Source organism: Dromaius novaehollandiae, chromosome 2, assembly GCF_036370855.1.
Source record: "Dromaius novaehollandiae isolate bDroNov1 chromosome 2, bDroNov1.hap1, whole genome shotgun sequence".
Lineage (NCBI taxonomy): Eukaryota > Metazoa > Chordata > Aves > Casuariiformes > Dromaiidae > Dromaius > Dromaius novaehollandiae.
The window spans coordinates 41,094,516-41,119,361 of NC_088099.1; the positions used below are offsets into that span (position 1 = coordinate 41,094,516).

At 39.1% G+C, this 24,846-nt stretch overlaps 1 protein-coding gene across 5 annotated transcripts; it reads left to right on the forward strand.

The window, feature by feature from the left end:
- The first annotated feature begins 5,308 nt into the window (after positions 1-5,308).
- On the forward strand, positions 5,309-23,420 carry TMEM196 (transmembrane protein 196). Of its 5 annotated transcripts, none has more exons than XM_026105112.2 (5): positions 5,309-5,594; positions 16,308-16,364; positions 18,244-18,498; positions 20,360-20,433; positions 22,892-22,941. In XM_026105112.2, the coding sequence occupies exons 1-5, from the start codon at positions 5,430-5,432 to the stop codon at positions 22,896-22,898; spliced, it is 558 nt and encodes a 185-aa protein (XP_025960897.1). In that variant the 5' UTR covers positions 5,309-5,429; the 3' UTR covers positions 22,899-22,941. The 5 variants fall into 5 exon arrangements, with proteins under 5 accessions (XP_025960897.1, XP_025960898.1, XP_025960899.1 ...); XM_026105113.2 differs by having other exon boundaries at positions 5,309-5,588; XM_026105115.2 differs by having other exon boundaries at positions 5,312-5,576.
- The last annotated feature ends 1,426 nt before the right edge of the window (positions 23,421-24,846 follow it).

Consider the following 24,846-nt stretch of genomic DNA (forward strand, 5'->3'; position numbering starts at 1 on the left):
ATGTCATTTCATCTAATTTATGCTCCCCAGATCTCTCTGACAGCCTGTTTAACACAGTGATACTACACCAAAAAATAGGCAGGAACTGTTTTAAAAGTATTAAATTTATGTTAGTAACAGATGAGCATTTGTTTTAATTCGGCATTTCAGCACTTTATATTATACTTGTGAACAGAGCTGCTGGGGGGAACACAGACCTCCAGCTCCTGCAGATTCATATGAGGATCCTCACTGGCAGGAATTTATCTGCTGAGGAACGAGGGAATCACAGTTCCTGGGAAAACTTTAGTCTTCTCTGATAATTACACTTTCCTGCTGTTTTCACAGAAACTGTATTAACGTAGAAAAAACATTTATTTAACAGGGCATTGATGTAGGATAAAAGAGACCTTCCTGATTCAGCTACAGACTTTCCGTATGATGTTATGCAAGGCATTTTAAAGATCCTGTGACTCATATCCTTGTATGTAACATGGGGGTAAAAAATTTCACATGCATCCTACCTGCCAGTGGTGTTGTAGGTTAAAATACCTACTGACTCCAAGTTGCTCACTTGTTATAGAGTTGAATCAGCATTAACGCCTTGATGAGTAGAAGAAGAGTTAGAATTTGTGAGCAGATTTCTGATCTCTTCTGCTGAAGGAAGATTATTCCCCTGTCTAATCAAATTAGTAAAAATTGCCTTAAAGGAAACAGATTTTCTCATAGTTGTAGACAGTTCTTCCACTGTCACTAGCAGATAGGTAAGAATGCAAGCAAAAGTAATTTACCACTTTTAACTAGGGCTATATAGAGTCTATCCAATTTCCACTACCCAACCCGGATCTGAAAACAGGTAAAATTGTTCATCTTTTCGTTCCACTCCACATTTAATGACTGTCACAAATCCCTAACTGCTCTCAAATAAAGACATAGGCCAAATAGTTTTAGGCTATGGCATCAGATTTCATGTGTGTGTGTGTGTGCGTGTGTGTGTTTGTGTGTGTGTGTGTGTTATAAGCCAATAACTTAGGGACTTGATCCAAGAAAAGCAATTGTGACCTAACAACCTTAACAGCTACATAAGTGCCACAGATCCTGGCTCTACTGGAACTGAGCTACCCATTCAGCAGAAAGTGTTTTGCTGGCTAATGACTTTTAAACAGACAGAATCAATGCCAGACCATTCTTGTCTTCTTCTCCCTAAGATTCTGATGAGCTTTGCTTCCCATTTTAGAACATCAGTGCATGCTAATTTGGAGCATGAACAAGTTCAGGAGTAAAGTGTACTAAGAGTTGATTTTGCACAAAAAAGAGTGAGTGTTATAAAGGCTATTTTGTCCACATTTCTATAGATAGGATGCAATTGATACACCTGGTTTTAGAATGAAATCAATGGACATCTCTTTGTAAAACACAAGGCAGTGTATCACCTCAAATGTTTAAAAACTGTCATTAGAGTGCTACTATACACTGTTTTTGCTTCAGTCAAACTTAATTGAAGGGATCCAAGTGACAAAGCAGTGTAAAGTGATGGAATCAGCAAAGTAAGGTGAAAACAGAAGGTGCTTGTGAAAAGAAGATTTGTTAGCATCCCTCGAGGAGGAATTTTACCATTTCCCAAAGGATGCCTTGGCAGAAGTCATTTAGTCGATGTCATTTATTTCAAGATAGCTCAACTGATATTGCTTGAGACTGGCTAGAAGAAAAAGCCTATAAGGTAAAAGAGTAATCCAGATTCCAAGACTGCTTACATTTCTGTTTATTTGTCCAAGACTGCCACCTTATTCAGGCAAGTAAGTAACACTGAAGTTTATGGGGAGGATACCTCTCCTTTTGGAACTGGGCCAACTTATTTCTCATCTTATAAGCAGCCATGGGATGAATTTGCAGTTTCAATTTTATTCACAATTTACCCAGGCTGAATTGGAATCAATAGCCTGAATTCTGATCTGCTACCATATGCCCAGTTCTCATTCATAATAAAGCTCTTCACAGTACTGTTTTAGAGACACATGGAATTAGAGAATGAATAAATTCAACCACTTAAATAAGATGTACTCAGCTATGCAAACCATAGCTCTATCACATGCTCAAAAGCATGTGCATAAAATCAGTCATTTCCAATGGAGAAGCTATAACCCTCTTAGTGTTTCTATTATATTTCCTCTGACAGAGACTCCTTTCCACCATCAGAGCATTATAAAAGGGCCTTAGTATAAATGAATCTTTGTACTTTAATTTCTTTTTCTTCATTGCCAATAGTATGTCATCCAATTACCCTTCATCTCACTGTGTGACTAGATTTTTTTTGTGAAGAACCATTTTTAAAGCCTCTAATGATAAAAAAGAAGAAGAAAGTTTTTCTTCAAAGAAATCAAACAGAATCAGATTGATGACTTTTGTTCGTGAATCTAACAGTTTAAATTAAAAAGTCCAAAGCCCTCATGACTGTAGTTAATTGTACTTTGGAGGTGGAGTTTCAAATTTTAACTTTCTTCAATGCAAGGAAAACTTTCAGGCACACTGAATTTTTTTTTTTTTTTTTAAGTATTTCATCATAACCCTTTCACTATGGGGAAACAGAAATACAGGAAATACATTTCAGAATCGGCCAGTTGATACAGGAAGTAAATATCCCTGGAAAAGACTGCCTTAATGCTGCAAAGATGTAATGTGCTAAAATGCATGCATGCATTTGTAATCTGCTAAAATGCATGCATGAATAGTCCCATGTGTAAAGTTAATCGCCTAAATCAGCACATAATGATGATGCAGCACCATAGTACAAATAAACTAAAGTGATTACATGGACAAAGACTGTATCTTTTCATTTTAAAGAGATAATGATTAGAATATTACATTTCCTTCCTGTTTTTATTTGAAAGGGTGCAAAACAGAGATAACTCTCACAGCTCCTCCTGTACAGTGTTATTAACTGTGAGTGAGGTCTTGCTTAGGTCTTCACATCTCTGCAGTCTGCAGATTAGAAAGCAGGCACCAAGAGTTTCTCCTCTTATGTCATTGGACTCCAGTTTTATATCCCTTTTCTAATAACTGTCACATCAAGTGATCTCCATCTAGGACACAGTTTTCACAAGGTCTCTTTCCCCCATATTTCTGACAGCTTATTATGACTGAAGTGGAAATGTTACATAAAATAAGCTGTTTATGGAAATCTTACTTTGTCACAGGAGTTCTATCCTGATATGGCATGTGATATATCTGGCTGCAAGTATTAAATATATTAATTATATCTGTCATTATGCAATTCCCCTCTTTTCACCACTGGTTTTCATAGTTCTGGTAAAATATACTCTGAGCAGTAAAATCACTGCACCTTAGCACACTCTAATGTTTATAACAATCTGACATAATAAGGATACTGTCATTGCAGAAACACCTTCCTACACCCATGTGGGTACTTGAAAATCTGTGCTTTCTCCATCCTCCCACATAAATATAGTAGCTTAAGAACTTTTATGCTGTGCCTCGATTTTTAATGCTAAGAGATGTCAGGAACCATTTAAAACAAAAGGGGACAATTTAGCTTTAACTACAATACAGCTTTCCTTTAGATGTAAAGTAGTCACTTGTTCTGCTTCTATAAACTGAGAAAAGTTTGAAAAAATATAAAGCAGGTAAAGTTTTAAGTTAGAAAACATTTAGATCCTATCTAAATACCCCTTTTTTCATTCTCAGACACCAAGAGAATATAAACAACTTAGGGTGATAGACTTTGATACCAATGTAACTCCACTCAGAGCAATGAAGTATGCAGGATTTCTACAAATGAAGTATGCAGGATTTCTACAAATGAGATCTAGATTCTGGCCTTTAATGGTGGATCTAATCCTCTCAAGCATAAATAATACACTTTTGTAGCTTATTCAGAAGAACAGCAGTTTAGCATCCCACGTCCTCTCATTACTGCAGTTCTATGGCTGTCTTCTCAAAACATAAGACGAAGATTTGGGGACGTGAAAAAATAAGTTCAGTCAGGGCCCTGCTGATTTCGTGCTCTAGACTCCAAATTGTGCCATCAAAATAACAGATAAGCCCAGATTGCCTTTCTGGATTCTGATGTCTGAGTGTAGGATTTCCATACAGGGGAAAAATTCTAGATTTTTGTATACAAGGAAAAATTCCATATATGTTATGTTTAGAATATAAAATTAAAACATATCTATAGAAAATTAGCTGTGCCCTGCAGGATGTTCATGTTTTTGAACCATGATCTAGATCATGCCCTGTTATTAGCATAAATGTTTGAGGATTGGTGATCCATATTTAGCAGAACCAAGGTGCTAGAATGAATGTTTATGAGTTACCATATTGTGCAGCACTTCTGGATTGTTAAACTGCAGTCAGAGTGGCCAAACATTCTCTGTACCTGTGCAGCAGAATTAAAGATTAGTATGAAAAGCAATCCAGTATGGTGCAAGTGGCAATTCTAAATTTCTTTGTTGTTATATTTTGCTTTGTTACTCATTTGCTTTAGGGCTGACACAGCTCTGGCTGTTGTTGGTGCAATAGGAATGGTGACAGTAGTTGCCTATCTGGGCAATAGGGTTTTGGAAGAGAAGACAGAGTTTTGCAGTGGTGAGACATGATAGACTCCAGCCCTTTTACTAATACAAGAGGAGGATGGGCTTCCTCTCGTATTTTGACAGCAGCACATGGGAGGAGGAAAGCCTTCTCACACCCTATGAAGGGGGCTCATCTTTCACCTGTCTTGGCAACATTGCGTGGCGGCACCCTGCAGCCTGCCCTGCCACGGCTCGCCGCTTCCTGACGCCAGCCCGGTGGGCGCCGGACGGAGGAGGTGTGCGAGCCGGGGGGCCGGGGGGGAGGACCGGAGGAAGGTGCCGTGCCTTGTGGCCCTGGGGCGGGGCTGCCGTAGCGCCTCGCCTGTGCATTGGGTCTAGATTCATACATAAATATAGCCGGGGTGGGCTCGCCACACTCCTCTCCCCCACCCCCCAACCCAGGAAGAGAGAGGAGGGGGGGAAATAATAACAATAAAAAAAAATCCCAGTGAGGTCATTTCAATGAGAGCGCAGGAGGCGATCAGACAAGGTCGACTTTTCTGGAGGAGGCGCAGCCCCTGAGAGCAGCGCGGCGCTGCACCCGCCCGCGCTGCCCGCCGCCGCGCCGGGCGGCAGCGGCACCCTGTCCCCGCCGCGGGGCCGGCGAGGCGGCGGCGGCACCTTGGAGAGCTCCGCAGCGGCTCCGCGCTCGGGGCCGGCGCGGCGCGGCGCGGCGCGGCGCGGTGCGGGGCCGCCCCGCCGCCCCTCGGCAGCGCCCGCCGGCTGCGGATGCGACGCTGCGCCCCGGCTGCCGGCGAAGGAAGAAAAGTTTGGGGGCGACTTAGGGCCGCGGGAGCGCCGGAGGAGAAGGCGGATGCGCGGTTTCCCCGGCTGATCGGGAAGGAAGGATGACCGAGGAGGATGTGCACCAGCAGCCAGATCATCGGGAGCCTCCTGGTGCTCTCCGTGCTGGAGATAGGGTTAGGGGTGTCCAGCGTGGCCGTGGGGGCGGTCAGTTTCAGCCTGGTCCTCACAGAGCATAAACCTCAGCTGGGAGACTCTTCTCCGGTATGGAGCGGGGTGTGTGTACGTTAGCCATTTCACTCTCTCTTTAACTCTTTATGGTGATGATCAGATCGTGCTAAGGCATCCCCTCCCTTCCCTTCCGCGTGTGCATGCTGCGCCGGGAGCCTCACTGGGTCCATTTCCGATGTGCATGGGGTAGAGTCTGCATCCTCGTTGGGAGGGAGAGATGTATGTGTGTGTTGGGGTGGGGGGACCCCTTTCTTCTCCCTCCTTTTCTTTTCTCGATTTTGCTGTAAACAATTGAACTTTCTGCAAACCCATTCTCTCACCTGGGAAAGCCTGATGCCTTGAGCATTTCCAGCATTAAGGAGCCTGGGCCGTAGCTTGCAATCTTTGAATTGACTATGAGTTTTGCTTTTAAAAAACAGCAGCCCTGTCCCTTACGACAAGATTGTCAAAAGGTGCTTTAAAATAATGTCAGGGATATGTCAGCTGAGTTCTGAGCTCTTTGGAGGAAAAAGAGGAAATGGTAAGGAAAAGGAAAGATATGTTCTCCTGATCTAAGCACCCTGAGCTTCTAGTAAAATGAACAGAAAAATTAAACACCAATAAGGGGTTAACAGAAGAAGTGTGTTCATAGAGACCATTTCTCACTTCTCAAAACCTTTCTTATTTCTCTCAGTTTGAGATATGCATGTTTCTAGGAAATATTTTCTTCCAAATGGCTATTTATATTCATGAAACAAGGAGTAGGAAATATTGAATATTTAGCCTAAACATGAGTGGGCATTTTTGAACTCTAAAGCTGTTTTGGCCAGCTTGGATTGAACAGCAGTATTTCTAAAAGGGTTGTTTGCTTTGCTTGAGATATGATGTTAAATACAAAAAACCCTTCTTGGTTATTCAACAGTGTAACCTCATGTAATTTATAGATCCATTCTGACAAAGTGTTCCATGTAATATTCCCACTATCAATAATTATTAATTATTGACAACAGTAGTGTCGCAAGTATCTGTGGCAGTATATAAATACAGGCATAATTCTGCACTCAGAACAGGTAGGTAAGATAAGACAATGAAGACAAAATAATATAGGACACTGGCCAACAGGTAATGATGCTATCAAAATCACTTCAAAAAAGGGGAGGTTTCTGGTGACTGCTGATGAAGAAAAAAGATTACTCAAAAACATGTGTCTATCTGAAGATTTAATGACAGAGGGTAGTATCCTGGGTTTCACTGAAATCCGAGTTCTGGCCATTCAGTGAGATTAGTATTTCAGGCAGCGATTGCATTTTGTGACAGTGCAATCACAGCTGACACCTTTTCATGACGATGCATATTTCCTGCACAACTGCCTCATTCATTCTTATTGTTTCTGTACCCTAGAGCTCATACTAAGTAGTCATAGATTAAGATCCTACTACATTAGATGTTGGCTCCAATGACCTTATAATCAACATATAACGTAAGAGACAGAAGTAGGATAAAAGGAAGTGAGAGAGTATAAAGAAACAACATACCAAAACTGGTTGGCATAACAGGTGGTTGCATTAACATACCAGCAGTCTGGCTGATTTGAAGCTTTTTGTGGTAGAGTTTTAGAGAGGAATAAGACAGAGGACAATGAAATGATTTTTCAGATGTTTATAGGAAATTCTCCTCAAGTGTAAGGGCAAAAGCATAGCAGGAAATTCACAGGGATTTGTTGGAATATGTAACAGGTGGGTGAAGGGTGCCTGCACTCAGAGGCAGTCAGAGGCAGGAATCATCTGCTAGGAACTGAGCAAACAACAGCAGGTTGGGTAGGCAGAGAGAAGCCACAAAGCAACTGGAAAGTGAAAGCAAGCAGCTTATTTCATGCAGCAGAGGAGATGGGAAATCACAGAGGTATGCAGAGTGCGGTGACATGGTTGTAAGGGCTTACTTATTTTGCCTTGAACTGGAGATCTTTGGTCAAAATCGTCACCATGACAGCATCCTCTTTGTACCTCTCTAGCAATTCAAATTGTCTATTAGATTGTGTTCTTTGGCCTAGAGGGCTAGCAGGTGAGACAGGACAAGAAAGGGGCCAGAGACCTACTGTCCTCCAGGCATGCTTAGGGCCATGGGTAACTAGTCCCAAACTAGTCCCAACCTCAACTCATGTAATCTACAGAATTGTAATGCTGCAAAAGTGGCGCAAACTTCCTCTCTGCCCACTGGATCCTACACTGAACTCATGTTGGCTAGATTAAAGCACATGCCTTGCACAAAGCATGTTCTTCTTTCTGATTCGCAACTGTTGAATCAAGGTTTTCCTTTGAGAAATGAACAATGAGGAAAAGAAAGTGACCTTAAAGGAAAAACTACTACTTCGACAAGCCAAGATGCAAATCAGAGTTAAGTTCAATAACGCCATGTTTACTCTAGTAATTTATGTAGAATATATTGAAAACTTTTGACCTTGTTCTATCCTTACTTATGTGGGTGGAACCATAAGTTCATAAGGAAATAGATGAAGATAGCATCACCATGGAAACCTTAACCTGAATTCCCCAAAATTTGTGCATCTTAAAATCATGCACATTCTATCTAGCTATACTTGTGTCCCTATGATGTTTTGCATTTGAAGCACATTAGCTTTCTTATTAAAAAAAAGAGTTGCTCTTTTTGTTCACAGTCTCCATTCAACCATATAATTTACTAACACACCTAACTTTAAGCATGTGAATCTCACCCATGGGATTAGAGATGCAAGTGAAGCTAAGCATGGGCTGAAGTGCTCTCATCATTGCACGCTTTGCATTATGTATGAGCAAACCAGGGAAAGTAGAGTAGACAACAGTGCAGAAGTGGAAAGCTTAAAGAATGTCTACATCAAAAATGCATGGAAATGGGAAAACAGATTCTAAATCTGTTGTTCTCACTGGAGTTGAACTGGATTGAGATAGTAAGAGTTGTTTAATAGCCGGAAGAAAACAGTTGAAGGTGTGATGGACTTCTCAAATTATCCGGAGCAAATGGAGATGGCTTTTATTTTACATCATATGCAATCTGTTCTCTTAAAAATAGGCCACAGCTGCCAATTAATCCAAAAAAAAACCCCCCAAAACAGTCAAATAATCCCATAAATACTAAGATGGATGTGTTGTTGATTTTTAGATTTAATTTTTGTTTGTTATGACTGTGTTGGTATAATCTACTTCACTGGCTGGACTCAGTTATCTCCCAGATATCGAGGTATATTTCTGAAGTCCACCATTCCAAATCAATTATGTGATGTGCCATAGAAAATATCTAACCAAAGAGCTGAACCACTAACACCAACATAGCAAGAGTGAGAGCATACATAGCAAAGGCTTTGCACAAATAAAAAACATCAGAAGATAATCTTTCAGAAAGTATTCAGATTTTTTAAAATTGTCAAATATTCTCCATCCAAGACACCACCTTAATTTAGAATAACATGGTTGCATCAGTTGTATCTATTCACACATATGTATATATATGGCTCTAATTCTCATTTCATGTCCAGAAGTGAATAAGCCCTTGCTATAAATGAGACTCTCTCACAAAGAGAGAGAGCATGAGAAAGAAAAAATACATCTTTAGTCAAATATGTCATTTATCTTCACTTACAAGGGAGATACATGATGATTCACTTATGGCTATGCCCCTCAAGAATGATAGTTTCTTCCTTCATGAAGACAAATATCTAGATGTATCAAAGTGATATGCATTCTCTGGATGTTGGTCTGCCTGTCTGTAGAGGCATAGTTATTGTTTCCATGATTTGTGGTTGTAGCACAGTGGAAGTCTGCCTGCGCATTAGAAATCTGCATTTATAGTTTGGCTACAGAAATTTTCTCCAAGCTGGCACATAAAACACTTGATTTCAATGACTGTTTCATTGTTTCATTAAAACATTAATTTTTGCAGCAGCTATTTATTACTGCTGCCAAGTTTCTTTTGGCAAAGAACAGACAAACTATTTTTTCAAAAGAATACTAAAAATTCACATTATTGTTTAGCATGTGGACAAAACACAGATGTGATCCTACTTCATTTCAACATGTGCATTGCATTTTCATCAAACTGACCATATTTCTGGCTGGCTCCTGCTCCCGATGAAATGAACTGCAGCACTGCCAGTTAGCTCAGCGGAGGGTGGAGAAGGCTCTGTATCTATGGATGAGGGAGAAGATACCAAAGTGGGAGCTTGGTCAGTTCACTCTAGCTGAGGATCTGCCTTTCAGCATTCAGCAGGTTTTCTTTATCATACACACCCTCCAGAGAGAAAGACCAATCTGGAAGATGGACTATCCAAGGGGACTTCTAGTGCCTGACTTGTATTTAAGAGGATTTGCTGACTACAGTCTGCATTTAAGCATCTGCTTAAATGTTTTGCTGAGCTAAGGCTTTAGTTAGCCTGCAGCGAAAAATATTTAATTTATTATTTTTTGAGAGGAAAGTGGTCATACTCTAAATGAAACATTTGTTACAAAATAATAATATGGAGCATCATTTGCTATTCTGGGCAGGCTCTAAACAAGTAAACATTTTTCTTCTGTGCTGTGTGAGATTTTGAGTGTTTATCCAGACAGCCAGACATTTTTTTTTTAATCACTGACGGCAGGTAGACATTCAGGTCCAGAGATCCACTTGTAAATTTCCATTGGTCCTTCTAAATAGCTTTTCCTATTTATAAAGCATGTGTGAAGGCCTAGAATGATTTGAAAGGAAACACTAACCGTATGGACTAGGTGGAATTTAAACTGCCTAAATCTGGGTTTGAATCTGGCAAATCAGGGGGAACCATAGCCCCAGCTGAGGTGATACGGCCACACATGACATTTCCAGGTCAAGCTACTAGTTCACGTTAGACACGTTTTAGCACAGTGCCTTACCCAGAAAAGCACAGCCTCCCTCTCAACACGACAGATTTGGTGGCACAGAGGGGTGGGCTGTGGCAACCCTCTATCTTCTGGTTCTGAATGTGGATGACTTGCAGACAGCTAGACAGTCCTGCCTTCACAATCAAAGCAGCACCATTAGTATTTTCTGTCCCTCTTTTGCAAAGATTATTGTGTTTCACTATGGATGTAAAAGGCAAAGCTACTATCTAAGCTCACTCTTTGCTTGTCACCATTTCCCTCTAGTCTGATGTCTTTGTTTTCCTGACTGTATTCTGTGCCCTTTATGCCTGCGCTAAGAAGGCTTAACCCTTGTCCTGAAATGCTACTTTAAAGAAAAGTTACAATTAGAGACATCTTCTCTGCTCAGCTCACCCATTAGGGATTTCAGCAATTTTCTCATTTGGGTGGAGTTGAAGCAACATTGCTGTTAAATAGAAAGATGCTTTCTAGATGTTACTTATTTCAGACTCCTGGGTTTTCTCTCTCTTCTCTTAAAGTTGTATATTCTTATTGTAAAACTCAAGTTTCATGGTTTGGTGCCCAATAAGAGTAGATAAAAGTGAAGCTGTTGCTTCTGTCTTGATGCTTTATTCTCCCAAGTGGGGGATTATTTGAATAGGTATGATATGCTTGCATTTTTGCTGTGCTATATTCCAACTTAGATTTGGAATAATTCTCCTTCCTGCATTTCCTCAGACTTGTGCATATGACTCTGAATGCAGGAGGGCTTTCCATGCAGTGTATGTAGTTTGGGCTACATACATGGTCTGTGTCGTGAACAGTAACTGGTGGTCCATAGAGTCCATAGAGAAGCCCAAGCAGGTTTCTCTACTATTTTCTACAGGCTCTCCAGAAAGTTCTTCCATAGACAGTTCTCGTTTTCTCGAGGGAATTACACTCACCATTGCTTTTGTCTCCTCAAAATAGAAGAAAGAAAGGTTAACTAGATTCAATATAAAAAATAAAAGCAATTCCTTTTCTTCTGCAGGATGGAAACAAACAAATCTTTGACACTCTGTGAATATAACTAAAACTGAATCTTTTTTTCAGACTATAAGTAAGAAAGCCCACTTTTTCTAGGAGTAAGAGAATAAAGCCAAGTCATTTGTTTCAGAGAATATAAAATAGGAATGGGTCCAAACCACAGAACTTCAACCTAAATTGAGATTTCAGCCTCCTTGCCCCAAATTTCTGGGTGTTTAGATCTGAGGTTTTGTTCCAAACCCATATTTAATATAAAGTAAATTCAAACAGGCTCAAAATAAACAATCTCCTTTTCTGGAAGGTCTTTGGTTCTTTATTCCAAGGTTCAACAGACCAAAAGGGAGATTTTTAAATGTCCATATGGAAGGCAAACACAGCTGCAATGAGAATGGCAACGGCTCCACAGCCAAACAGACACTACTGCATCACTCTGCAACCACACTAGAGCTAACAGAAGGACTCTAACTGCTATGACCCCAGTAAATCTTCCCTGAAAGGGGGACAGAAGCACTCACAGCCCATTGAGTCTCAAGAGGAGCCTAAGTAGCTTTTGTGCTTAGGAGTATCTTTCCGTAGATCTTCTAGTGATCTACCCATTCTAAAGATCTATACTCAGGAGAGGTATATATACATAATATATTAAATCCCCACCTCCCTCTGCTACTCTTGACTTAAAATATGGTGGATCATTGTAAGTATGATTAAGTCTGCAACCATAAGCATAGATGTTTAGATAATAATGTACTTGATGGAATGTTTGCATTGTAACTTCAGGCATGTTCCTATTGAAATATTTATGTTTTCATGTTAGAACTTTAGAAATAATGGGACTTGCTCACAAACAGTGATCTATGCAGATTATTAAAAGAGATTCTGATCTTTTAGCTCTATTGGAATTTTCTGAGAAAAAAAGTCCAACAGTGAAACACCTGCTTCAACAAGTCCCAGCTGAAAGTCCCTGTCTGGCTCCTAGGCCATCTTGGAGGGCTTACTCATTTAGCTTATTCTTCACAAAATGTTTTGGCCTCATTCTCTGCATGCATTGTGAACACTTGGATAATCGATCTTTATAAGGAGCTTATCTCTGATGACATATTTCCTTTCCACTCCTGATTTACTGTATTTTTAGCATAAGTGTGGTTGCTTTAACCTACTTCTGTTTTGACTTTGTTAGAAAATGTAGTTACATTTAAGAGTACAAAAGGTAGGCAAAAATTGACCAAGCATAACCAGTTATCATGTAGAAAGATGCCAGTCCTCATCATGACATTATTAGTAATCCATGGGGAAACTGTAGTCCACAGTATCTCAACAGCTGCAAGTTAAATTTAAATAAACATAAACATATTGGCATGAAGATGAAGCCTGTGAGGATAGCCAAGAATGGATACTTATCACATACCCCAAAATGGGCAGCAGAACCCCTGACTTGCTGTATTCCAGTTGGCAGTATTATAAAATAAAAGAGTTCATAATTAAAAGATAAACTGAGATAAACAGAGGAAATTTCTTCTGAGCCTGATTTGTATTCACATCCTTTTACTGGTGCAAACAAGTAACCTAATTCTTCCTATATACCTTTCACTACAGCTATCCATAGCACTGGGACTTCAAAATTTTTATGGGAAATTACTGTAGCACCAATGAAAAATTCCTGTGTGACGAGTTTATCTATGAAGAAGCAATGATCAGACTCTATCATCCAATGTCCCACTGACTTCCCAGCTTTTCTAGAGGTCTCTATATTGAGAAGTCTTACTAAGTTAACTCTATATGAGCTACATTCTAGTGCCAAGGGCATCATTAATATTTTCTCTGTAAAGCAGATTTCCACTGTTTCTGGCTGATCAGAATCCTCTACAGCCTCAAAAGAGGGCAATGAACTTGGCCTTACATTTTCAAAGCTTTTCATGAGATTTAATTGCCTGACACTGTGGCTTAAATTTATTCATTGGTTTTAATAGCAAAATGCCCACTGTCACTAATAAATGATCATACTGTTTTTTGGGCAAGACTTCTCTCTGTGAATGTAAAACAGTCATGTAAAAGTCCCCAAACAGTACTCTTTTGCTATTGCCCAAGTCTTTTTGATTCTGAGCTTTTTAATACGTTCATGCACACCAGTACATTCAGTTTCACAACTTGCTTGTCTTGTAGTCATATGAATTATAAAATTGGCAGCACCCTTCCAAGCTCCCAGTAGACTGTGTAAGAACCAGCAATACCCAACTCCTTGAGTTTCTGTTCAGTTCTTTAATTACAGGGCCCTCCCTATTTCTTGTATATATATATACAGTGTGTGTGTGTGTGTGTGTGTGTGTGTGTGTGTGTGCAGATACATGTATGTATCTATACCTAGTGCAGGTGTAAAGACAAAATGCATTTAGGGTGTATACCTTGACACAATAAAATATTACTCCTGGTAGTTCCTCAGGCACTTTAGGGACTACAGAATAAAGTAATCATTCCTGATCTGGGGGAGGTCATTACCTTAGGTCTTGCAGGTTGGCTTATTCCCTGTTTTTTGGATTTCCACTGGGAAATATCTTAAGTAATATGAGATAAGTATACAACAACATATACTGGTGGTATGAAAGGTTTCGTGCCCTGTCTGTAAAAAACAGTAGAGAGACAGCAAAATTGCCCAGAGTGGTGGGTTTTAATGCCGAGTAAACCTGTGATTTGCTTGTTGCTCCTTTGGTCCCATACAAGTCTAAAACAACTTATTCATCTCAAACAGATTGCCTTACTTGCCCTTTGGCTTGCAAAAGTATTATTGTAGAATGGAAATAGAGAGTCTTCTCACATTGAAATCAATGATAAAAAAATCCATTGACTTTAACAGGAACAGAAATAAAGCATTCTTGAAAAAAATTGTGACCTAGCCTTTCAGCTCTGAAGGTGAATTATCAGAAACACTGCTTTGGAAATGTAGAACATTTTCTTTTTTACAGTAGTTTAGGAACACCTGTTATAAGCTGATATTATCTTTGATGGTATCTTCCAGATCTTTTCTGTGAACTTTCTATAACTCATAAATTTATTTTTTTTGGCAAATTTTTCCTTTTACTCCTATTCAATCACTACAGAGAGAAATGACATTATTTAGTTTGCTTTATCAAATCTGAATAAATTAGCCTTAATTACAGTAATGTCTTGAACACAGAATTGTTTGAGGTTTCTGCATTAGTGCTGAGAAAGACAAAACACTACATGTGAAAATCTGAAATATGCCTTAAATCGAAGTAAATCTGAAATGACAGAACTTGGAGTGAAACTCTAAAATTTCACATAAAGCCTGAGTAAAAACTTACAAGGCAGGTGTGCTAGTTATGAGCTGAAATCTGCTGCCTGTGGGAAGAAAGGGACAGAGAGATCTGTCCCGCACTTGTTTTTGATTGCTATTCCAACTGATGAGATCTAGTAGCAGTTACCTGTTGTACAGTATATCTCCTGACTCATTCAGAACCACGGCCTACATTATCCAGCCCTTCCCATTATCAGACTAGTATTAAGTCCATATCTTGTGGGCAAGTGATTCAACGGGCTTAATTCAGAGCAAAAATACATCACCTCAAGGCTTATATCTAGCTATATGCATGAATTATTTGGGGTTGGGAGGGGGTAGATGAACTATGTATTAAAACTACTCTTCAACTGAAATACTGAAATTGCAAAATTTTGGAGGGTCAATGAGATGTATATGCAATATATTATATGGATCCTGAATGCTGTATAGAAAGTGCTTAATTTTTTTTCACTTCTTATGTAATAGCTATGGCTGTCCTGTGATTTAATTCTAAATCAAGTAAAGCTTTTTGCTAGAAATCCCCCTGCAGTGAAAAAAGGATGTGGAAATATCCAGTTTTAAAACTGTATAGTTACCTCCCATAGGGGCGTAGGGTTATCTTTACTAGGAATAAGCAGCATAGCTTTCTTAATAAAGGAGTTTATGAGGCATCAAAGAAATCTTCTCACATTATTACAAACACTTGGAGAAGGCCTTATTGCTTTCAACAACTACTATAGTTCCTACCACGACTGTTCCCTTAGGAATTGTTCACTAACTGTTTTCCTAATCAAACTTTTTTGGTAGGAGGAAAAAGAGACATCAGAGAAAGTCATTGGTCCTTGACACAGGTGAAGCAGACTCATTAAAATGTATTAACACGTGTTCGTATCAGCTCATGGAGGGTGTTTTTGTTTTTGCTAATCAGTTTTTGCCTAATGCTAGATGCCACAATTGTCAGATCAATTTGTGAAAGATAACTACATGAAAAAAAGAAGAAAAGCATCCTTCATGCTCTCTCTTGCACAGCAGGCCATCTAGAATCTGAAACAGCTTGTCCTGCATGCTCATTGCAGCTATGTCGACAGAGGTGCTCTGCATTTGCACTTGCATCCATGTAGGTGACTGGACTGTATTCTTGCACAGAGCTCCACTGTCTTGAAGACAACCCATCTATGACACTTCAGTGGTTCACACTGCAAGATCAGGCCAATAAGTACCTTAGCTATGCTTGAACGTATCAGAAGTGTGATCTGGATCACTGACTACCATCTTGCTAAAATTCTTCTCTGAACAAAAGAAGGGTAAAAAGGCATCTTTTGCTGGTAATGTTTTTTCATATTTGTTTACACAAGCAGCTTAAAAACAGGATTTCTTTTTTTGTGTGTGTGTGTGCATTTTTATGAGTAATCATCCTCAGGCTGACTTTGCATTCCAGTTTTTTTCTCAGATAAATGTGTTTATGGCTGAGTTATAACTTTCTGAAATATAAGGTTTGTAATAAAAATGCTGACACAGCTACAACAATTGCCTAACCTACAACAACACAGCAGGATTTAAACTCAAGATCTTAAATGATGAAATATTTTTTTTTCTTTGCAGTTTCTGCTTTGCGGCATATGTGGAATTTTGTGCGCCAAAAAAAAATCTGGACTTGTTGTAAGTTTTTCCACTACATATATAACACATAAGTATTTGAAAGACAAACTTATCTAACTTGAACTCTTTACTTGGGACTTACCATGTCCAAGTGTTTCTGATAAAAAGTGAAAATTGCAAGCCAGCAGTCCAAAAAAAGCAATTGGTACTTTTGGTTAATCAAGCAAAACAAGGCAATTCTAAAATGGCCTATTTAGATCATGCCTTTTTAAGATATGTACTCCTATTTATCCTGTCTGGACGGAAAACCTCTTAACAAAAATCTGTTACAAGTCAAGAGAAAGATCTCCAGTAACTTCACTGGATTGTATCTTTTTTTCTTCAGGGAGCCCATTTCTGTAAAGTGTGACAGCACTGTGCTACTGCCTCAGTGAGGTTGCTGACTAAGTTTGATTTTAGATATTGTAACTGTTTACTGTTTTTACTATGAAGGCTTTTTGCAACCAGAATCTCATGAATAAGCTATTTTTTTAGATGACGACAGATGTTTTCTGTTTCTTATAAGAATCAGAAGTACAGTCATTTTTCTGACTGCAGCAAAATGTTGTTATTACACCAAAAACAATTGTGGACATTTTATCTGTATGTTAATAACATTATCCTATCATAAATGATAATGTCTAGTTTTAGGTTTCTGTCAACTTGATTGTCCTGCCATATACATGGAAGTCATGTAAAACTAGCATTAGTGTCAAGGGAATCAAGGTCTCTCAGGTTGTTTTTGAACATCAATGAACTATTCTAAACTCAATTATAATGACAATCTCATATCTTAAATCATGTGGAACATAGTTTCTAACAGCTGTTTGTTCTGGTGGCCTCATGGAATAGTCGCTTCCCCATAGACTGCCAAATACAGTCTGGCTGCCACATTCTTGACGAAATCCACATCACAGCTGTGTACAGAAGTGGTCCACTGGATTCCAGTGATCTGTGAGGCTCCACAATTGTTTCTACCACAGTACATAAGTAGATATATAAAGCCATACTAAGTTACATCACATGTCAAACTAGATCAACATTTGACAGGCCAGCAGGATCTGGGGAAGTAAATAAGACAAACATTTAACAATGTGTCCATGAGGGTCCAAAGGTCTTTTGGCTTTGAGTGATTTGTGACTCAAGGGAATCCTGAACCAGAAGTGGCATCTTCTTGTTCAAAGTGATAGGAGACCTTTAAATATGTTCCATTAATTGTAGCCTACTGCATATCCTTCAAAGGTTCCCAGAAATGTTTTAGCTAAGTAAAAAAAAACATAGTCACCACACTGCCCCCTTGTAGAGCTGCATTTCAGATTTCTTTGTTGTTTCTGTTGCTTCCTTGTCCAGCGCATTCCCCTTGAAGTCCCCACTAAATCTACCTCCAGACTGCTACCTGACTAAGCAAATTAGAACCGCATGAGAGGCACAGTCAGGTGATACACAAAGCAAGAGAGATTCAGTGCAAATACATGAGGCGTTCATTCCTGAGGAGTGGTGAGAAACTGCACAATAGAAACCACACAATAGAAAACCATGACACATTCTGCCATGTTAGTGTTTTGAATGAGAACTGGAGGTCAGAAGATTTTTGTCCTAGTGCAGTCCTTCCACTGACTTGTTTTTAAGCTGGGCAACTCATTTTACCTACCTTTATCTTTTACTTACCACCATTCTTAACTCTTGTATACCAGAGGGTACTGTATAGCCTTGGAGCACTGTGGGAGCTGCAGGCGAAATGACCTTCCCCCGTTCTGTAGGTGAAATGAGTGTCTGTGAAGTGCTTTGTGATCCATGGTGCTATCAAAGCATTGAATTATGGTTAGCCTTATTTTTGAAATGAAGACTCTGTCTCTGAAAAATTTAACTGTGATGTAATCTCTCTTGTCTTTCCTGACAGATGATACTTTTTTCTGCCTGTTGCATCTGTGGACTAATTGGAGGAATCTTAAATTTTCAATTTCTTCGTGCTCTGACCAAGAAGTCTTCTGCTCTCTATTCTTTGCATCTTGCCTCCATGTCTCTTGCATGCATTGGAATTGGTGGTTGCACCCTTTCTTCATGGCTCACTTGCCGGCTAGCCAGCTATGAACAAAGGCGAATGTTCTCAGAAAGAGAGCATTCATTGCATCACTCCCATGAAATGGCAGAAAAAGTGAGTCGTGTGTGTTTCCTTATTTGTTGTGCTTCTCTTAAAAAGCTATCATATGTGTTAACATATACAATTGGCAATAGGTGTATTTTGCATTTTATATGAGAAAGAGAGTCTGGGAAATGAAATGCTGCCATTCTGTTTAAGCTTTATTATGTTGCATTGTATGAAGCTATTTTTAGGTACTGTATATTTGCAGTACATTCATTTCAATGAAGTACATCCATTTTCAACATAATTCCATTGTATAGCTATTCAAGGGCTTAGCTGCTAAATATAGCACTTCATAAACAATTGAAAGCCTTATTAATATGGATTATCATGTATTGTACTGTGAAAAAGCACAGAATGCTTTCTGTAACCACATCATTGCATGCTTCCAGGATTTAATCAATTTCTTCCTCTCCCAAGTACTCAGCTTATGAAGTAAGTTATTTAAACACACACAAAAAAACCAGAGTTTGCAAACCTAGATGACTAAACCTAAGCACCTAAGGGCATATTTAGACACCCAAATGAAACTGGTCTGATTTGCAGGGGCACTGAGCGTTAACCACCTTTCTCTGCTAAAAGAAAGCTTACCAAGGTGTCTACACACATCTTTAGGTGCTTAAATTTAAGGTTTCAAAACTAAGCATGTGGGGACAAATGAATTAATTGAATAGAATTTTTGAAATTGGCTTCTTAGCGTTAGGGGTCTGATTTATATTCAAGAAGTAAAATGTTCACTGGCATCCTGAGCTTTATGTTTGGGCTTAATGTCCTATGCCTTTCATTTGAGAAGTGACTAGAGAAGGGAACAGAAGTCAGTCGGACTGGTCATCTAAACTGCCATGTGCAAGTCTGAATTATACTTAAGTTCAACAGTCTGTATCATATTTATTGAGCCCTCTGAATAGCAGAGTGAGGATTAATTGATTCAGATTCCCAGATAAAACATGATCTAGCTGTGAATAGTCCAATAACTAAAAATGTCTTGTCACTACTCTTTGCTTTCTTAACTGAGATGAGACTCCAAGCAGAAATATAGATTGAATTCACCTTAGAAAAAGTTTAAAATATTTTAAAAAGTTAAATAGTATAGGTTACAACACTAACATAAAATAGGGTAATAAAATCAAGGGAAAAGCTAGGTTTCTTCCTTTCATTTTAAAATGAAGCAGAATTCAGATGAGGTAGGCAGGTATTACCATGGTCTTGTAGATGAGGGGCTAGATCCTACCTTTCAAGGAGGAAGGCTCTTGCCTCAACAAAAATAAAGAGGAAGCCCTGCTGAGAGAGACAGAGCAAAATGCAGAAAAAGAAATCGCCTTGGAAGAAAAATCAAAATATACACATCTGCCAACCCTATCAATTTGAGCAGCAGATGACCATGCGTAGGCGTAGCGTACAGCTCCACTTCCTTGCCCATTGATGTGCCAGGCTTTTAGACACTGAGCAGTGGAGACTGTCAGATGTGCACGTATCCCAGTTGAAGGACCATGATGCATGTGCAGAGAAACTCTATAGCATGTGCTCAGTGAGCGTGGGATGCACCCCCACAGGTGGTGGACTCACTGCACGTGTGTTGTAGAATCAAGTATGCATGCACAGTTGGTCTGATTTGTGACCTCTCAGATCTACAGCCTTTGGACCTGTTGCTGCTAGCAGGTCTGAGTGCACTAGCTCGAAGCATGCCACTAAAAATAATGAAAGCAGCTTAAAAAGTGATGTTAAATTAGGTCCTAATTAATAAAATAGTTTTAAAGTGTTTTATATATAAAGCTATTTTGTATATTAGTACTGATATACAGTAATATAGACATGTACTGCATGTGCATTTATTTGTGCTATATTTATTGTATAATTGTTATATTTACATTAGAGATTGAGGGGTATTGAAATAACCGACCTGCCCAGCTGCCCGGTGATTCCCCCGACACCAGAGTTACCTCCAAGGTACGCTGAACACTAGGGAGCTACCATGTTGTTATGTCACTTCAGGAAGTGCCACCTCTCAGAGGAAGTCATAGTTTCAGCTAATCAAAGTTGGCTGATGCTGGGATATCACTCTAAATCAGGAATGGTGCTTCCAGATGGTGACATAATTCTATGTGGTGAATGCTGCAATTCGGAAGTAAGTTGAGTATTTAAAATATTCACCCTAGTTACAGACATCCAAATGCTCCTATTTGGATGTTGCCACCATTGATTCATGCTGCTTCTAGTCTGTGTGCTCCTTCATTTATTGAATTGAGTACCATTTTTAACTTATTAATACTTTTATTCTTTAGAATAGAAATATTGGAGAAAATAAATTATTTTCAATATTATTTGAAATTCTGATGATATTCTAATAGCTAATGTCTGCAGAGGATTCAAGTGATAGAACTGTGAAAAAGAAACTTACACTTCTTGGTCACTTGCTCATGGGTAGCCTTCTGTCAGAACATTACTATCAACTTGTAGCTGATTGATCATTAACGTTAAATGGCCTTGGAGTTCTGGTTCCATTTCCCAGCTGGCTAGTATCTTCAGGCGACATCCAATAAAGGACTTACGCACCTAGAAGCAGCCAACTATAGTGCCTTGTTTCAGAGCAGGCAGCCCCAGGATTTGGATCCAGAGTCTGGTTTTAGGCATGAATGTTAAGTTCAGTACATGAGGAGAATTAGGCACCATGCAAAAAAATCCAACAGAATTGCCTGCCAAATAGAGACCTAGGTGGCCGAAAATGCTCAACATTCAGTGAGTTCACGTGTCTTCTCTTCTCTGAAGTTTATGCTTAATTCAGCACTATTGGCAAGTCCACTGGTCTGATGACCTTAGGTCTACTTTGAAGAGAACAGCACATCCCTTCTTTCTGAAAATGTGCAGCAAATAAATAAGTCTTCCTATCTACTTTAAAAAGTAACTGGTATTACCTGAGAGAGGAGGCCCCAGTGTCTCCACTTTATGTGAAACTTTTAGTTCTGGTCTCTGCCTCCAGAACTGTTTATATATCAAGTGCTATAGATTAAAAGGAGAAAGAGGGAAAGAGACAGACTGCGAATAAGGACTAGGCCCCAGAATTTATCTTCTCCCTGTGAAGAACCCAGCCACTACCCCCAGCCCAGAGTCAATCTTTTTCTTTCTTTCTTTCTGTTCATCTTTTCATTCTTTCTTGTTCTCATTCTTTGCCTTTTTCTGTCTTTCTTTCTTTTGTTTTCTCCTTCTTTCTTTTTTCTGTTTCTCTTTCTCTCTGTTTAGCCAAATAAATCTTGCTTTGCTTTCTTCATAGAACTGTCAACAAGAAGGGTGACAAACAAATCCCTTTTCTTTCCCATTTCCTCCACTTATACCTAGGAGGTAGAAGAGATGAATTTTAATCTTCTCAGGCAGAGAAGAGCTACTAGGTCTCAAGCAAATATTTTAGCAGTAGCATAATATTGGCAACGCCACCTCACCTACCTACCTGAATTTAAAAAGAGTAGCTGAAACTGCATTTTTATGTGTGCTCATTCCTGTTGGCCTCGCTGGATATTCTCTGAGGCCAGTCACTCAACAAAAGCAGTAGTACCTTGTTTCTGCATCCAGACTGAATTTGGCTGTGAAACAGACCAAGGGCTGCTCAGTATTAAGCAGTTTTGAGCATGAATTCCACGTGGCTTTGCAGCCTTGAAGGTCAGAGGAGTGCTTAATGAATGCAGGCTTAGACAGCTGCTGAGTACGTATTGTTTTGGATTACAATTTGAGACTTACAAAATCTAAATCCAAAAAAGATTTGGTTTGGGTACCTTAGGATTCTGACTCATGAGCAGGTCAACTTACTTTGGGATGACTCATCTGCTAATTGAGTAGCAATTGGTGAACAGTCAAAAATTGTAGTCTGGCATATTAAGGGAAAATCAAAATCAGTCCCATCCCAAGGCATTCAGTCTCTCCTCAGGCATCAGAGCCCTTAACTCCTATTTGGATCTAGACCTGCCTCCCAAAATGTCTATCCTAGCTAGTATCAAATGACATCTGTTTGTCGCAAGTCAGCAGAGGAAAGGGGTTGAATGGAAATGAAGACTGAATGACCATCTTGTTCCTTTGTAGGTTACCACACAAGCTTGAGTTGAGGCACGTTCAAAGGACACCATTAGAAAACTTACCCTGATGCCATCAGTGTTATATATGTGGTCTGAGAGTAACATCCAACTCCTGGACAATCAGTCTAGCAGCTTTCAATGTACCAAATTTATGTAGGAAGAAAAGAAATGTGATTTTTTTTTTATTTTACAGTGAGATTTATCAAGCCAATAAAAAATGTAAAGCTGCTCTGAATATATGGCAATCAGAGTTTGCTAAATATTTATTGCAACCTTAGGTAAATAAATTTCCAATAACATAAAATAATTTTAATTTTAATCAATGTTTTCTATTCTTGTTGCAGGAAATGACAGACAACCTAAGCAATGGTGGCCCACATCTGATTTACAATGGAAGTGTATACTAAGCGATTTAAAAAGTTCCATGGAATGAAGTATTTTCAGGATTTTCTTCAGGAAAAAAAATGGCTCCAGGAAATTGAGAAAATGGAACTATCTTAGCTTTTATGGCTCAAATGTCACAACTGCAGAACAGCACAGTTGCATTTGCCTTTTAGAAACATGTTCAAAATTTGTCTCCTACATATTTTGTGGACATACAATACTTATTCACTTCCTGGCTACCCTCTTTTGTTTTGTTTTTTTGTCTGGATAACTTTTCAGAATTGTGATAGTATTGGAAATAGACTTCTCAGATTCATCTTCTCATGAAGACTCAAAACCAGAAAAAATCATTAAAATGGACCACGTTAAACCCAATCACAGGATTCCTAAAGAAGAGGGAAGGGTGCAGAGGAAAAATGGCTCAGAGGAATGTTTTTCTCTTCCCCAGTTAGCAGCATCTGGTGTCATATGATGGCTTCAGATCTCATGGCATGGTACCAGCAATGCATCTACACAGCCTCCCTCCCCACATTGCAAATGCATCCAAGCCCCAGTTTGCCCAGTAGATTGTATCAAAAGAGAGTGCAAATTACTCTTCTAAAAGGCTTCCATTTCACATGCAGAGTGTAAACGAACAGTGTGCTGAAAACAACATCAATGTCTTTGTTTTGAAAGACAGAATGCTCTAAGAACGCCATAAATCAAAACCTCAACAATGCCTTGTTGTAAAGAAATTGTAAATATTTCTGATTTGTGAATGAAGTATATTTCGTAATTTGTTCATAAAAGATGACAAATAAAATGAAATCTAAATGAGAGATTTTAGAGAGATCTTTTGTTTTTTTCACGTTAAAAATATCTGCAAAGCTGAACCATCATGCATGCAGTTTTGTACAACACATTGAAAGGTTCCTACAAGGGTGAAGCAAGCTTAGAAAGGAGAAAAAGGAAGGTTGAATACAGGCCAAGGCCAGGACATGCTGACAATTTTACACAACCATAACAGAGTTTGGGGTCAGGGAAAGCAGCAAGAGCTTTAATTGACCCCAAATGCTGTTGTGAGACCTACTGGCTCCTGTAGTCATGAAAAATGGAATAGGGAATCTGCACCAGAACATATACAGCATATTATACATATAAAATATTCATATAAAATCACTCGTATATTACATAGTGACTCTATGATTATACTGTAAAGCCCAGCACCTCAGCACGAGTTTGAGATGTGGACATGACTGATGAATAGCAACGTTCAGTAAGTTATTTAAACCCGTGTTCCCAGACAAGCATGAACAGACTCTTACCGCCTACTGATCCATGTACTATATGGACCACATGCGTTGCAGAGAAGGATTAAGGAATTTTGAAGGTTATTTTTTTTAGACCTTCTAGTTGTAAAATATGTTCCTTACTACTCCATCCATGCTACCAAGGGTGCAAGTCTTGCTGCAAAAACCCCTAGAAATTACATTAAATTGTTTTGTGAATTTATATCATATAAAATAATCTTCAATTCAATTATCTTGAGATATTCTAGGTCTTTAACAGAATTTCACATTGCATCACAACATAGGAAACATCTGTGATTTAAGGCTCTCACTTGACTTCATGCAAATTAGTTATCTTGGATATCTAAGCCTTAGAGTAAAAAACTGGTCCATCTTAAAAGATGCCTCTTCACTTCTCTATTGTCACACAGGGCTTTTGAATCTTCCCTAAGCCCTTGACATTCTAATATGTACTATGTATATTGGTAGTTGCTAACAGGACTATTCAATTCATAAAGCATATCCATATACATATGTATCCATATACAGCAATAGCAAGAGAATTTGATGCTAAGCCATCTCTCCTCAAGGAAACTGCTCCATTTCCCAGTTCCTACTAGTCTTTAGACTGTCTACCCTACACTCCT